General features: G+C 37.3%; 1 protein-coding gene across 1 annotated transcript in view; it reads left to right on the top strand.

The window, feature by feature from the left end:
* LOC150083874 (uncharacterized) overlaps nucleotides 1-12,556 on the top strand; it is a 129,098-nt gene that overhangs the window by 72,107 nt on the left and 44,435 nt on the right. The window contains exon 2 of the mRNA XM_090375495.1: nucleotides 7,030-7,237. Within this exon, the coding sequence (XP_090231621.1) occupies nucleotides 7,030-7,237 (208 nt within the window). The remainder of the gene's footprint in view (nucleotides 1-7,029; nucleotides 7,238-12,556) is intronic.

Below are 12,556 nucleotides of genomic sequence, written 5' to 3'. Positions count from 1 at the left end.
ACGTTTTTCCTCGGGCAATGTTTTCTGAATTGGAATCTTCAGTCCATTCTCTTTTATTAATCGTGCTAAAACTTGGTCTGGACCATTCTCTCATAGAGAAAAAAAAAAAAAAAAAAAAAACCAAAGTTCTTGAAGGTTGTTTATTTTTAAGTGTTGTTTTCAAGGGAACAATAGTTTGCATGCAGCAAAAAGCTGACATCCTTCAGATTGTTCATCTCCAGATACAGAATGTAATTTCATTCCAGGATCGTTCCTTGAGTACAGAGGACCCAGGCTGAGAATTAACGTTGGGGGGGGGGGGGATTCACCATCAGACAAAAGTATATTCTTGTCTGGTGGTGTCTCCCCTCCGTAGTAATTTGCAAAAGGCTATGATCCCGAGCTCCCACAGCTATTCCAGCACGAGTCTGATAGACTGCTCCCACAGCTATTCCAGCATGTATGATGTCTTCTTTCAGTTGCGAGACCAACTCCCACTTATTTGCATTGGGAATAGTCTAAAAAGAAAGACTAATTTAATTTTTTTTTTTTTTTTTTTACAGATAAACATAAAATTTGTAAAATGGGATTTCTTATTTTTTGGCCTTTCTTTGGAGAATTATCGAAAGTAATTAAATTTCTTTTGTCTGATAGACTGAAATAAATGATGCTGTTATCAGTGGATTAACGATCAGTTCTGGCCCTACAAGGTAGTTTAATTATATTCACTTTCTGTAGATTAGTTTCAGACCTTCACGGAAACTGGCTTGCGAACAGGAAAAGTAAAATGGGCTTGTTCGTTTCCATGAGGGAAAAACAAAATTATAAAAATTTCACGTGGTTGAAAAATTCTCTCTAAAAAGTTCATTTCTGCAGAGGAACCTGTTTATTCATTAAGTTATCACCACTGGAAGAGCTTGACTGGCAGCATGACAGGTTGCTGTCATCTTTATTAGAAGGCTGGGGGAAAATTGTTATGAAAACTGGAAAAGATAAGAGGGAAAACAATAATGGACAGAATGTGACCACTTGCCAGTAGTTGATATAATGTAAGGTTTGACTGAATGACCAGAAGCGTGAATTTTGAGAAACCACCCTTTGATCAAATTTTAAATCTTTGTAACTTTTGAAACGGATTGATCGATTTTGATAGAACTTGTTAGGAACGTCATGGCAAGATTCTAATTTTGTCTATAATGACAAGGAGTTTTTAGGGAAGCATACCAAGTTATAACTGAGTTGAAGCTAAAAGTAAATAAGGCACTTGGGGTGATAGGATTCATCCAGTCATAAGAGGTAAGAAACCTTTAGCCATGATTATCAGAGCATCTAGAGTGCGGTTATACTGCAGTCACACCGTGGACTTGTTAAAGGGCGATCTTGTCTGACCGATTTAATTGGATACTCTGAGGCAGTAACAAAGGAATTGGATACAAAAAAATTTTGATATATACTTTGATTTCAGAAAAGCTTTTGATGCCATTGCACATAAAAGCTGCTATACAAATTGGAGCAGTGTGGCATTGGGGACACCATTTCACTTTGGAGAAGTCTTCAGAATTCGCTGATGAATCTGGTCAACAAAAACTAAGGGCGTATTTGGAATCAGCATACCCAAATTCATTAATTCCTTGGCGCATCATGACTTAAGTTGCCTATGCGCCATAAAAACCCAAATCAAATGTTTGTTAACTAGAAAGGGGTGTTGTATATGAATATACATTTTGTAAAAATAATTTTAATAAACAGAAAAAATGGAAATGCAGAAGAATTTTTAAAAATTATTTTTTTTAAATTTATGACTCCAAGCGAGTAGTGTTTCTGATATGGAGTCGGGCCACTTATATTTTAGGTGCCTGCTATACTACATATATAACTGATACTTGAAATATGTGTGGGATTGTATACCATAAAAGAAAAATGAATCATCTTATTCTCTTAGTGACCCCTGGCCAGAGGAGTTTACAACCTCATTGTTACGGCAGCCAAAATTGAATAGGCCGACCGGGCTAGCCGAGTGGGTAAAGTACCTGCCCGGCAACCCAAAGGTCGCGGGTTCGATTCCCGCCTCGGGCTTGGATCAAAGTACTGCAAAAACCTTGGGAGGTGCAATATGGCCACAGAAGCCGATGCGCCAACAACTACCAAATCAAACAAAAAAAAAAAAAAAAAAAAAAAAATTGAATAGCGCTCAGGTAAAAATGGGCCTTGAATTGCAGGACGTTCGTTACAGTAACCTCGTACATTATCCCTTAATCATGGGCAACCCCAATAGTCTGTCTGCAGCTTAGAATATGAGATTCTATCAGTGGTCACGTCTGATAAGCACTTAGATGTGGAAAGTTAATGTGACATGCAACGCAATCTGTTGTTCATATAGAAAAGAAGGAACTCGGTTCCCTCTTGAAGTTCAATTTCCAAATTCAACTTCTGGATTTGCAGTCCGCTGTAGTGCGCGCATACAGCGGAGATGAATTGATGTATAAATTGTAATCGGGCTTCTGCTAAGTGGAGCACAGCTGGAAATGAAACTCCTACAATTCTCAGTCCTATGTCCGTAGTGGACCGGAAACGGTTTAGAAACCAAGAGTGACAGATTGACAACACCCCTTTATCCGTAGTGAGGTCACCAGCTGTTTTATGGACGAATTGGCGACCGTCAACAGCGAAGAACGTTCAAATTGAACAGTGGGGAATTGATTGCTACGGTCTGGAGCCCGCAGTCATTAATAAAACGCAATAAAGAAAGCAGCAGGCTGGAGGCCGTTGACTTGGCCTTGACTCCACCACAAACTTTATTGCCCTTTTCTGCTTCAAGGACGGACCCGAAGCTGACAGGTCATCACGTGTTACTCTCGGTCGTCTGCATCCTCTCATCCATATTAGAGGTCGATTTCCTGTTTAAGATGTGGGACGAGGAAGAAAACGAATCGTCCCGAAAGTCTAAGATTGCTGTACTCACAGATTGATTTAATTGACCTTTAACACCGCTTTCTCAGATTTACCGGCGCCAGTGAATGTCGCCAGACATTTTTCTTTGGTGAGGAGACGGTTACGAATGTTGTTAAGTCCCCTGTCTGTTCAGGAACAGTTTAAGAAAAGATAAGAAGTAATCTTTAAAAAGAAAGTTATCTTGTACAATCAAAGAAGGTCTTCCTGATGACGCCTATATTGGCAATCAGCATATCCACTGTGACAGCGCAGTGGATATGCTGGCTACTCATGCGTTGGGATAAAAGAATGAGATTCTATTCTGGATGATTCTTTGTGAAGGAGTTTTTTTTTTTTTTTTTTTTTAACACTGGGATTGTGGTAAGCCAGCTTTAGGACGCGTTGTAGGAGTTTGTTTGTGTTCTGTGTAGCATCGTGAGCTATATGACCATATGCATCAGGTCTTCAGAATAATTGCCTTGGACTTGCACACTTCCATACGTTTCTTCCAAGCACAGAAACATTTCTGAAAGTCATCTTCTGTAAGCCTTTTTTCTGAAAGTCTTCAATGGACTAAAAATGGATTCCCTTATGTACACTTCAGTTCAGGGAAGGGGAAAAAACGTCACAAGGTCGTAGGTCTGGCGAGTAGGATTCATGTTCACACACGGATATTTTGTTTTTAGCCAGAAACTAGCGAACACCGCACGTTGTGTGGTGGAGCATTGTTTTGATAGAACATCCAACCATCCTTCCACAATTCAGGTCTCTTCATTCGATCTTTTTCACGCAGCCTTGTCAGAAGTTCAACGTAGTATGTTTGATTGACAGCACGATTTGGTGGGCGTCTTCAGCCATAATTCCTTTTATTATCGAAGAAAACAAGAAGTATACTTTTCATTTTTGATTTTGATATTCTTGTCTCTTTTGGCCTGGGGGATTGTTTCGTCTTTCATTGCTTTGACTTTTTTTTTTTTTTTTTTTTTTTTTTACTGGAACAGCCAACTTTCATCGCAAGTAATTACAGTACAGTACTCAGAAAGTTTGGATCTTCGTTTTTTTTTTTTTAAAACATCTTCACAAACTTGGAATCTGTTCATTCTGTGATCTTCATTCAAAATTTTTGTCACCATCTTGGAATACATTGTTCTCATGCCTAAATTTTCAGTTAAAATTTGCCAAAGTGTAGTAATTATAATGCTTAATGATGAACTCTTCTAATCAATATCCTTATCGGTCCACGTTTTCTCTTCCTTCTAAGAATCTTTTATGCCATTCAATACGCGAGCTCTTGACAGTATCTTCTCCATAAACGAAGTAAAAACTGTACTCTGTTGGTGTTTTCTTTAGTGTTAGAAATTTGAGGTTCATTCTTTGTTCGATTCATTTTTCCGGCAAATTGCAAAAACACAAGGTAATGAAAACCTGTCTCACTGCAAAGCGAATGAGCATGTTGGAATGACTGACAGACAACTAGGGAAAGGTTCAAGGTCAGCTTCTGTGCCTTTGTTTCACAAGATGGTGTTTAATATGTAGTGGCTGCGCGCGCGCAGTCTTGTTATTTAATAGCCACACCAATAATTGACAATTTAATTGAAATTGAGATAAGTATTTTGAGGTTGTCGTTCCTCTTGCAGCAATAATTAAAAAACAACTGCCAGTTTTGACTATTTCTTGAAGCCTATCCAAGTTGTCCTGAAAGAGTGCTGATTATTGCCAAAACTACCAAATGATATCAAAATCTCCCGACCTTGATATCATTTGGTAGTTTTGACATCATACCGTATTACAGACCAGCTAACTTTGCAGTTGGCGTAACATCATCAAATTATACACGAAATTATGGGTTGCGTGTTGATTCACCGCGGATCTGACTAAGGTAGAAGAAGAATTGTTTTTTGTGCAAAGGCTAAAGTGCCGTTCAGCGACCCACGGTTTCCCTTTTCAAGAAAGTCCCAAGTTAACAATTTCCATTATCGGCATCAAATTTTCATCATTTGTCTCTTTGGTCCCTGAGAAGGTTGAGCATCTTTTAATCACCAAATTTTAGGGATATGTAATTATTGTTAGAGACATCTGTTTCATGGTGATAGATTGACCATTCTGGTGAGCATTCCCTTATAAATTTGTTCTCTTCTAAAATTGTAAACAAAGTATCAGAAAACAGTGTATTTTCCAGACTAAATCCTTTTTGAGGGCATGTATTACAAAGTAAAGCACTGTACTTTGTTCTAACTTTGTAGTGCTCATTTTGTTAAAGATCTGAAGTTTTCAGCGCTAACTTGTAGAGGAGCTTCATTTCCAGTTAGAACTAACACAACAGTAATTCATAACCACTCTTACTTTCTTTCGTTAGTGTATTTTGTTGACCTCTGTGGTAACCTTGTTCTTACTTTCTCTGGGTCACGGAGTTATCGCACTGAAATCCTGCGGAGACCTGTATCGACCGGTTTGGGTAGTGCCCTCTGACGAAGATTTTTTTTGATGTTGTCGCGGTGTACCCATATGTATATAGCAGTTTAATGGACTAATGGCATTGCAAGTATTTCGTTGGAGGAGACCTTCAAGAGGCCTTAAAGATTGAGAAATCCAGACAAGACCGCGTTTTTTTTTTTTGGTTAATGACATCGACCTCGTTCTTGCTCTTAAAAATGTATAATGGGTACATAGAGACATCAGAATTAAATTTGGAACACTGTGAGTGTCTTATACCAGTCGAAGTAGACCGGTTTTGTAATAATTGACAAGTTAACTTTATTATTAGTGGCATAATCCACAGAAATTATATTTGGGTGCATCTGTACTCGACAGACGAAACATTATTCGTAGTTTCCAAGTTTGGATTTACTTTACGCCAGATAAATATCGTAAAGACATGTGGTGCCCTCTATCATAAACATTATCTCGTGTTAGAATTCTTCACATTCTTGAAGCTTCTGCAGACGAATCACTATCTGCTGCTGGGTTATTGACTTGTGCAGTCAGCCATTCGTCTTCAACTCTTTGTTCCGGGATTCTTGACATTATGGCCCCTTACTCCATAAATTTTCTTCAGCCCCCTGCACGAGACGTTTACTTAAACCGTTATTAACGTCTGTAGCTCGTCTTTTAAGAACGGAACTATCTCCGCCTGTCCGATCCACCCTCACGGTCTTCGTGATATCTTCTCGCGGACATGTGCGATTAGTGAGGAGAAAAGTCTCGTGTTCGGAACTCGCGGGGGGATGTGGATAATCAATTACTTACACTTTCTGCCTGCATTCATTGGTTCTGATTAATGGGCTACTGGTGTTATCTTGCTGAAAGAGACAGTTGAGGTTGAGATGAATAAAAGCAGCAACGTGGCTTTGATATCGTACAATTTTTGAATAAAAAGAGAAGTGTCTGGTAATATAATTATAATAATAGGAGTAAATTCTGAACTAGAAGTTTCAGAATCGTATGAAATATTGGAGCAGAAGGTTAATTGGGAGATTAAATTTCTCCAAAATGGCGTACTTATTATAACAGTTTTCCAATTGCGTGTTCATTTCTAATAAAAATTAATTGAAATCAAAACAGAACTTTGTAATTATGGCCCTGTACAATATAGTGTGTTGACCCTCAGGTAGAACAGTGATTATAATCATCAACCTCTCCCACACTGGGTGAAAAAGGGCTGATTTCCAATCCCGTCAGTGGAGCAAGGAATTTTTAAGGGGTTTTATGCACTAAATCAGAAAAGATTCGAAGCTGTGAAGTCAATAGAGATCAGTGTCAATGCTATTTTGTTTTTTTAAGAGGGAGCTTCATTAAGGGAAAGAGGTAATCAGCCTAAAAAAAATCTATTGAACAAGCAACCGTGAAATGAGACAACAAATCAAAGCTTGAACAAAGGCCAGAATAAAAACGCAACTAAAATATGTATACATTGATTTTTCTCCTTTTGTGTTAATAAATTGTGCCCCGAAAGCTTAAACCCAGACAATGCGCCGGCTCACACTGAGTTTTCTGTACGACAACGAGACTTCTTTCCCCCCGTATAGCCTGGTGAAATATATTCAAAGTAATAATGCATGCTACTTTTAAATACTTGGCATTAATGTTAATAATATAACGATTTGTTTTTCTCTTCTTTAGTTAAAGATCCAGTTCGATGATAGCTTAACGTCTACGTACGAGTATCCATCTGAAGCATCTCTTCTTGAAGATCCTGATTCTCCTCTTTCTTCTCTGAGCGATAGCAGCCTCTCTGAATGTGGAGATGCCACCACCCCTATTTGTTCAGAGGATTCCAACTCCAATAAAAATTCTGTGCTCAAGTCAACTCCTATATTAGGAGCGTCAGGTTAGACTTTCCTGTTTTTGTTATGTCTTATTGCACGTGCGTTGAATAATCCGGATGTTATTTATGGCTGCATTTGGAATTGCTTTAGATTTATATTTGGGAAAAAGAATGGAGTAGTTCCAGTGGTTGGCAGAGAGTACAGAATAATTATTTTAAAAAATAATAAATTGTAGAGTGAAAATGTTTATGGTATTCTCACCTCTCTTCGAGACTGTCTTGACTATTGATTGGCAATCTATAATCCGCAGGTCACCAGGAGACCCACTATTTAAATACTGTACTTGGAAATGTTAAAAATAATACGGTGGAGATGTCCTTTCTGCAAAGGTAAAAATATGTCGTAACGAAGATCGAAGTAAGCCCATGCTTTAGCTTATAATGGCATCAGAAGATATAGTTGAAAGTGGTCTTGAACTTTGATACTTTGAATTTCTCGAAGTGAAATTAATTGGCGTCCGAAATTCGCACATTTATAGATTAATGTTATTTCTTTTTGGACGTCGTTTCCACCAAAATTTTCTGGTACCAAAAGAACTGGTATTTTGTTCAAGGTAGCCATGCAAGCAAATATTTATGTATTTGAAATTTTCAACTGTTTGCAAAGACAAACAGTTATGTCTCCAGAAGTTTTGCGAAAGAGGAACACTAAATAAATGATACAATTGGAAATAATATTTGAAAATAAAGTTTAATGTGTAAATATAATATAATTTGCATTAATATTCAAGTTCGATAATTTATTTTTATTCAAAATTTTTAATTGACTGGTCACATTGAGATCATAGAAATCATATTGACGATTCGTATTGATAAAAAAAAAGAAAAGTTGCTGACCCTATTCTGGACTGAATCAGAATAAACAATGTTAAAACAGTAAAATTTCTTTGGACCATCATATTCTTTTGGCTTACTGATTGTATGTGGAGATTATTCATGTTTCAAAGCGATGCTTTGTGTGCAGTTGTCTGTTCTGTTATGCAAATAATTACCAAAATGCAAATTAAAACTGAAATATTTGTTTATGGACTCTGGAAAAAAAAAGATAATTTTCAGTTATACACGGATGTCGATCACTAAAATATCTAAGGATTCTTTTTTTATTATTATTTGACCTAGTTAGATCGAGTAATTGGTAATGTAGTTAAACTGGTTGAATCCCTGAGGAGAGGGAAAAAAAAAAAAACTTTAGATAAGAGCAATCGTAATTCATCTTTATAAACTTATTTCCGTTTGGATTGTGACATCGTTCAAATGGTTTAGTCCACCGATTGGAAGCTATCTAGGTCAATTCCATAAAAATATTTGTTTTAAAGCTTCTATAATTATTTTATAGTTTTTATTTTGTAGTTTATAGGCTAATTTGCAACCTGTTTTAAGGTTTGTTTACCATATGACAATCGGAATGTGTATCAATTTTTATTTTTTCCGACTTTTTGCACATATCGGGAACGTCGTCAGAGGGCGCTGTATAAATTGTAAAATTTCAATCTGCTAAGGGAAAAAATGTTTTTATTTTCTATTTAAAAAAAATAAAATAAATAAAAATACATACATATAAATTGAAAACATTTCGAAATTGATCAGAGACAAATGAAGAAATTGTTTCCTATATTTCAATATTCAATTTAATGATTAATTATAACTTTGATTTCCCCCCCCCCTACCAAGATGGACGCAATAATAGTTATAGGTTTATTTTCAATACACGACTCATGTAGTTAAAGCATGAAATTTCCTTGTTTCGCTTGTGTTTCAGAATTTTTTTTTTTTTTTTTTCTCTCGATACAAATTTGTAGTGGTAAAAATATTTACGCAGTTACAAGCGATTTTATTTCAATACGTATAGCATAGTTTTAAATTATAAATATGTAAAAATAAGTTCAACGTCTAGTTTGTTCCAAGATAGAGAAATTAGCAAGAATATTTAAAATGCTTTTAGGAAAATTTTGATATAAGGGGAAGCTAGATTGCATCATTGCCCTTCCCCCACAAGTGTTAAAAAGCCTTTTGATGGTAGCTGCTGATCACTTGTAACCACAAGCAATGAAATTCATGATAGATGTGAAGAAGAATGGTAGCTCTTGAATAAATGAAATAAAAAATTTAAAAAAATTTTAAAAAATGCAAACAGGTTTCATCAGCCGTACATACACATAAAGGGCATTCTTTTCTGTTTTCCGCCTCCATCTCTCCACAAGATCCTATTGGAAACACCCAAGCAACAGGTCATACTAGTACGCTTCAGGCCTTTTGGAAAACTTCCTACTTCGGTGGATTCCCTTGCAAATTTCAACACTATAAATTCCTGGTGTATTTTATAAATAAATGTCCGGTTTTATTGGAAGCCTCTCAATGTCTGAGCAAGAAGTGCAACTTTCATATAAATGCCAACCTTCGTGTCGCTTATTTCCATTCACATTGCCGTTAAGTTCTTTAAACCAATAGTTAGATTCTCATTATATGAAAATTAGGCGCTATTCTTGCCAAGTTATTCATTTTGCCCTATTTGTTTACTCAGTTCCGGTTTTTACTGCTAATCCATCTACTGTACTTATGCGTCATGTTTGCTCCTCAAAATTCTTGTTAACTACGGGGTCGCCCCGATAGCAGAACTTTCATGTGCAGTGGATTGCTTTGGTGCCTACACAAGATTTTATTTTTGGCACCTATTCTGGGTCGTTCGTTTTTGTTAACTGGACCGGAACTGCCGTGGCAGGGCAAGACCGGCTTACAAAAACTACTATGGTGGGAGGAGGGTTGGTATTGAAATAGATTCATCGCCTTCGGATTTTCGATACTCCTTTCGGGACAATAGTGGTCGAAAATTCTGGAACTGTGTGAAAGGGTAATGGTGTCAGTACATTGGAATGTGATATTTCTGGTGCATAGCGTTGCTTTCCCATTCGTTTGGACAAGTTATTTCTCTATCTTTCCTGTCTGTGTTTGGACACGCACTTCATATTGTTCTTAAAAATAAGATCACAAGCGTTTTCTTTCGTGGTTAAAGTGGGTGGTCTTTGAACTATTGCGTTTTGAATTTGGAAGTAGATCGACTGCTTGAGAGCCTGCGCATCAGGATTACGAAGTGGTTTCATAAAAGAATAGAACTTTGTAGTTGTTCGACTTTTTTTTTTTTTTTTTACCATTTCTGATTTCAAATTTCTCTTCCATTTCTGTTTCCACATGCATCCGAAAAATGATACGATGAAAACAAGCTTCGTCGGTCCAAAAGCATGTTTACAAGGATGTAATTCCCCTCATTGACAGACGGCAACCATTACCAGAATATCATTCGAGCTTGTTGATCATTTCTATCAGAGAATGGCAAACTTGTAGGGATAAGTTTCGTAATCTTTCAGTAACATTATTGAAGCAAAGCGTCTTGAACCTCTGTAATTAATGCCTCTTTGTAAAATATTTTATCTCTTCGCCATTGTCACAGGTTTAGTCGAGTAAATACAGCAATCGAAAATGAAAAGACATCATTACAACTGGAGTTACCTTAGTGCTCGGTCATACCTGAGTTGTCGCTGTCAAGTATAGAATTATGCACGCTGTGTTCTAATCAATGTGATATCAGAATTACAATAATTCTTGTAACCTCCTCTTACCCTCTATGTCCCGGATGATAAACAAATAACTTATTTATACACAGCCTGTATTTAACAGGAAGGCTAACGCTTGATTTTTATTTTTCTATAGCGTAGTGCGGTAGAAAGGGTGGTAGAAAATGAAAAATAACTGGGGTAACTGTGCAGTCAGATATGAAGTTTTCTGAGCAATGCAGCCAGAGCAGGTCATGGGGTCTTGTCAGTGATATACAGGAATTTTGTTAGTAGGGATAAGGAGGTGATTATCCCTTTTTATAAGGCAGTGGGCAGGCCACACCTTGAGTACTGCGTACAGGTCTGGAGGTCTCATTTTAGGAAGGATGTAGTGTTGCTAGAACGAATACAGAGAAGAGCAACAAGATTACTGAGAGGTCCTCTTACCAAGAAGAACTTAAAAGCTTAAGTTCTTCAAATTGCAGCGTCTGGAGACATGCGAAATGATCTGATTGAGGTGTATAAGGCCTTGAATGGTTTGAGCAGGCTCAATGCTGATGGAATTCTTTTAATCTATTGTGGAAGTTGATAGCTTAAATAAATTCAAAAAACTGAACAAACTTTTAGAGCAAATGGATGTGTGAAAATGGGATTTTTTTTTTTTTCCCCTGCTGCTGTACAAGCTTTCTTGCATCATATGTCTATGTTAATTACGGTATTTGATCATATCAATTATTCATGCGTTTTGGTTTGTTTCTTATGTTTTGGTTCTGTACTGTTGCACGTTAGTTTTCCTTTTTAAATATTAGTATATGCTTCCCAAATCACTTCTGCGTTGACTTAAATTAGGGCAAGTGAAATTAAAAACTTTGAGCGTGACATATGTACTGGTAGGCGTATGTTAATATGCGCAGAAGTTCGTTGCGCATCTAATATATCTGATAATTTAATTTGTGGGGTATTTAAAACTTTACGTTCTTTTTGTTCCATATAAATTCTACTAGTATCAAAATGTTATCTAAATTGCTATTGTTTAATCTAATTCACCTCGCCGGATGTAGAAGTTGCGCTAACTATATTATCTTGCGTAGTGACACAACCTAATTTCGCTCTCATAGACAGTTTAACTAGAAGCTGTTTGCTGTCTTTAGTTTCGAATCCCGACGATAAATGCTTAACGCTTAATAATCGTGATCATTCCCTTAAAGCAAACAGCTTCCTGGATGGGGGGAATGTCTGTCACTATATCAATGACGCTTCTAGAGATAGTTCGCACGATTCTGTTTCCCTCGGCCATTCCCAGCGTCATGTGTCAGCGTGACATGTGGAAACAATTTGTTCGTCCATGTGTGATCGCTAACTGGCTCAATTTCTCCTCCCCCTTCCTACAGGGATAGGAGATGGGGTTTTGCTTAGAGAAAGGAAAACAGTAGATTTAATCTTTGTCACGATTACTTTCTGCTGGCAAAAGAACAACGAGTTAGGGGGATGGCAGACGACGACTAATGACACGCAGCGTTATCATCTGCCCAATTGTGAGAGATGCGCGTCTTTTCCTCGTTCACTTCCTGCCTTTCTTCCGGTCTGACTTTGCTCCCTCCCTCGCAAGTAGAGCGTGCAGTTGTAAACTTGGGTGACGCGCGAGATTTTTTCGTGGACCCTGCGTTTGCGTCAAATGGGTGAATGACAGAGGATAACGGTTCCGGCCAAAAAAGCGCTGCGGGCGAGAAATTCTTCCGATATAAATCACTGCACATAACCCACTACTACTACA

Source organism: Mastigoproctus giganteus, chromosome 6 (genome assembly GCF_048544385.1).
Source record: "Mastigoproctus giganteus isolate SK-2022 chromosome 6, ASM4854438v1, whole genome shotgun sequence".
NCBI classification, from domain to species: Eukaryota; Metazoa; Arthropoda; class Arachnida; order Uropygi; family Thelyphonidae; genus Mastigoproctus; species Mastigoproctus giganteus.
Note: the sequence above shows the minus strand (reverse complement) of the source record. Positions and strands in the feature narration are given on the sequence as shown.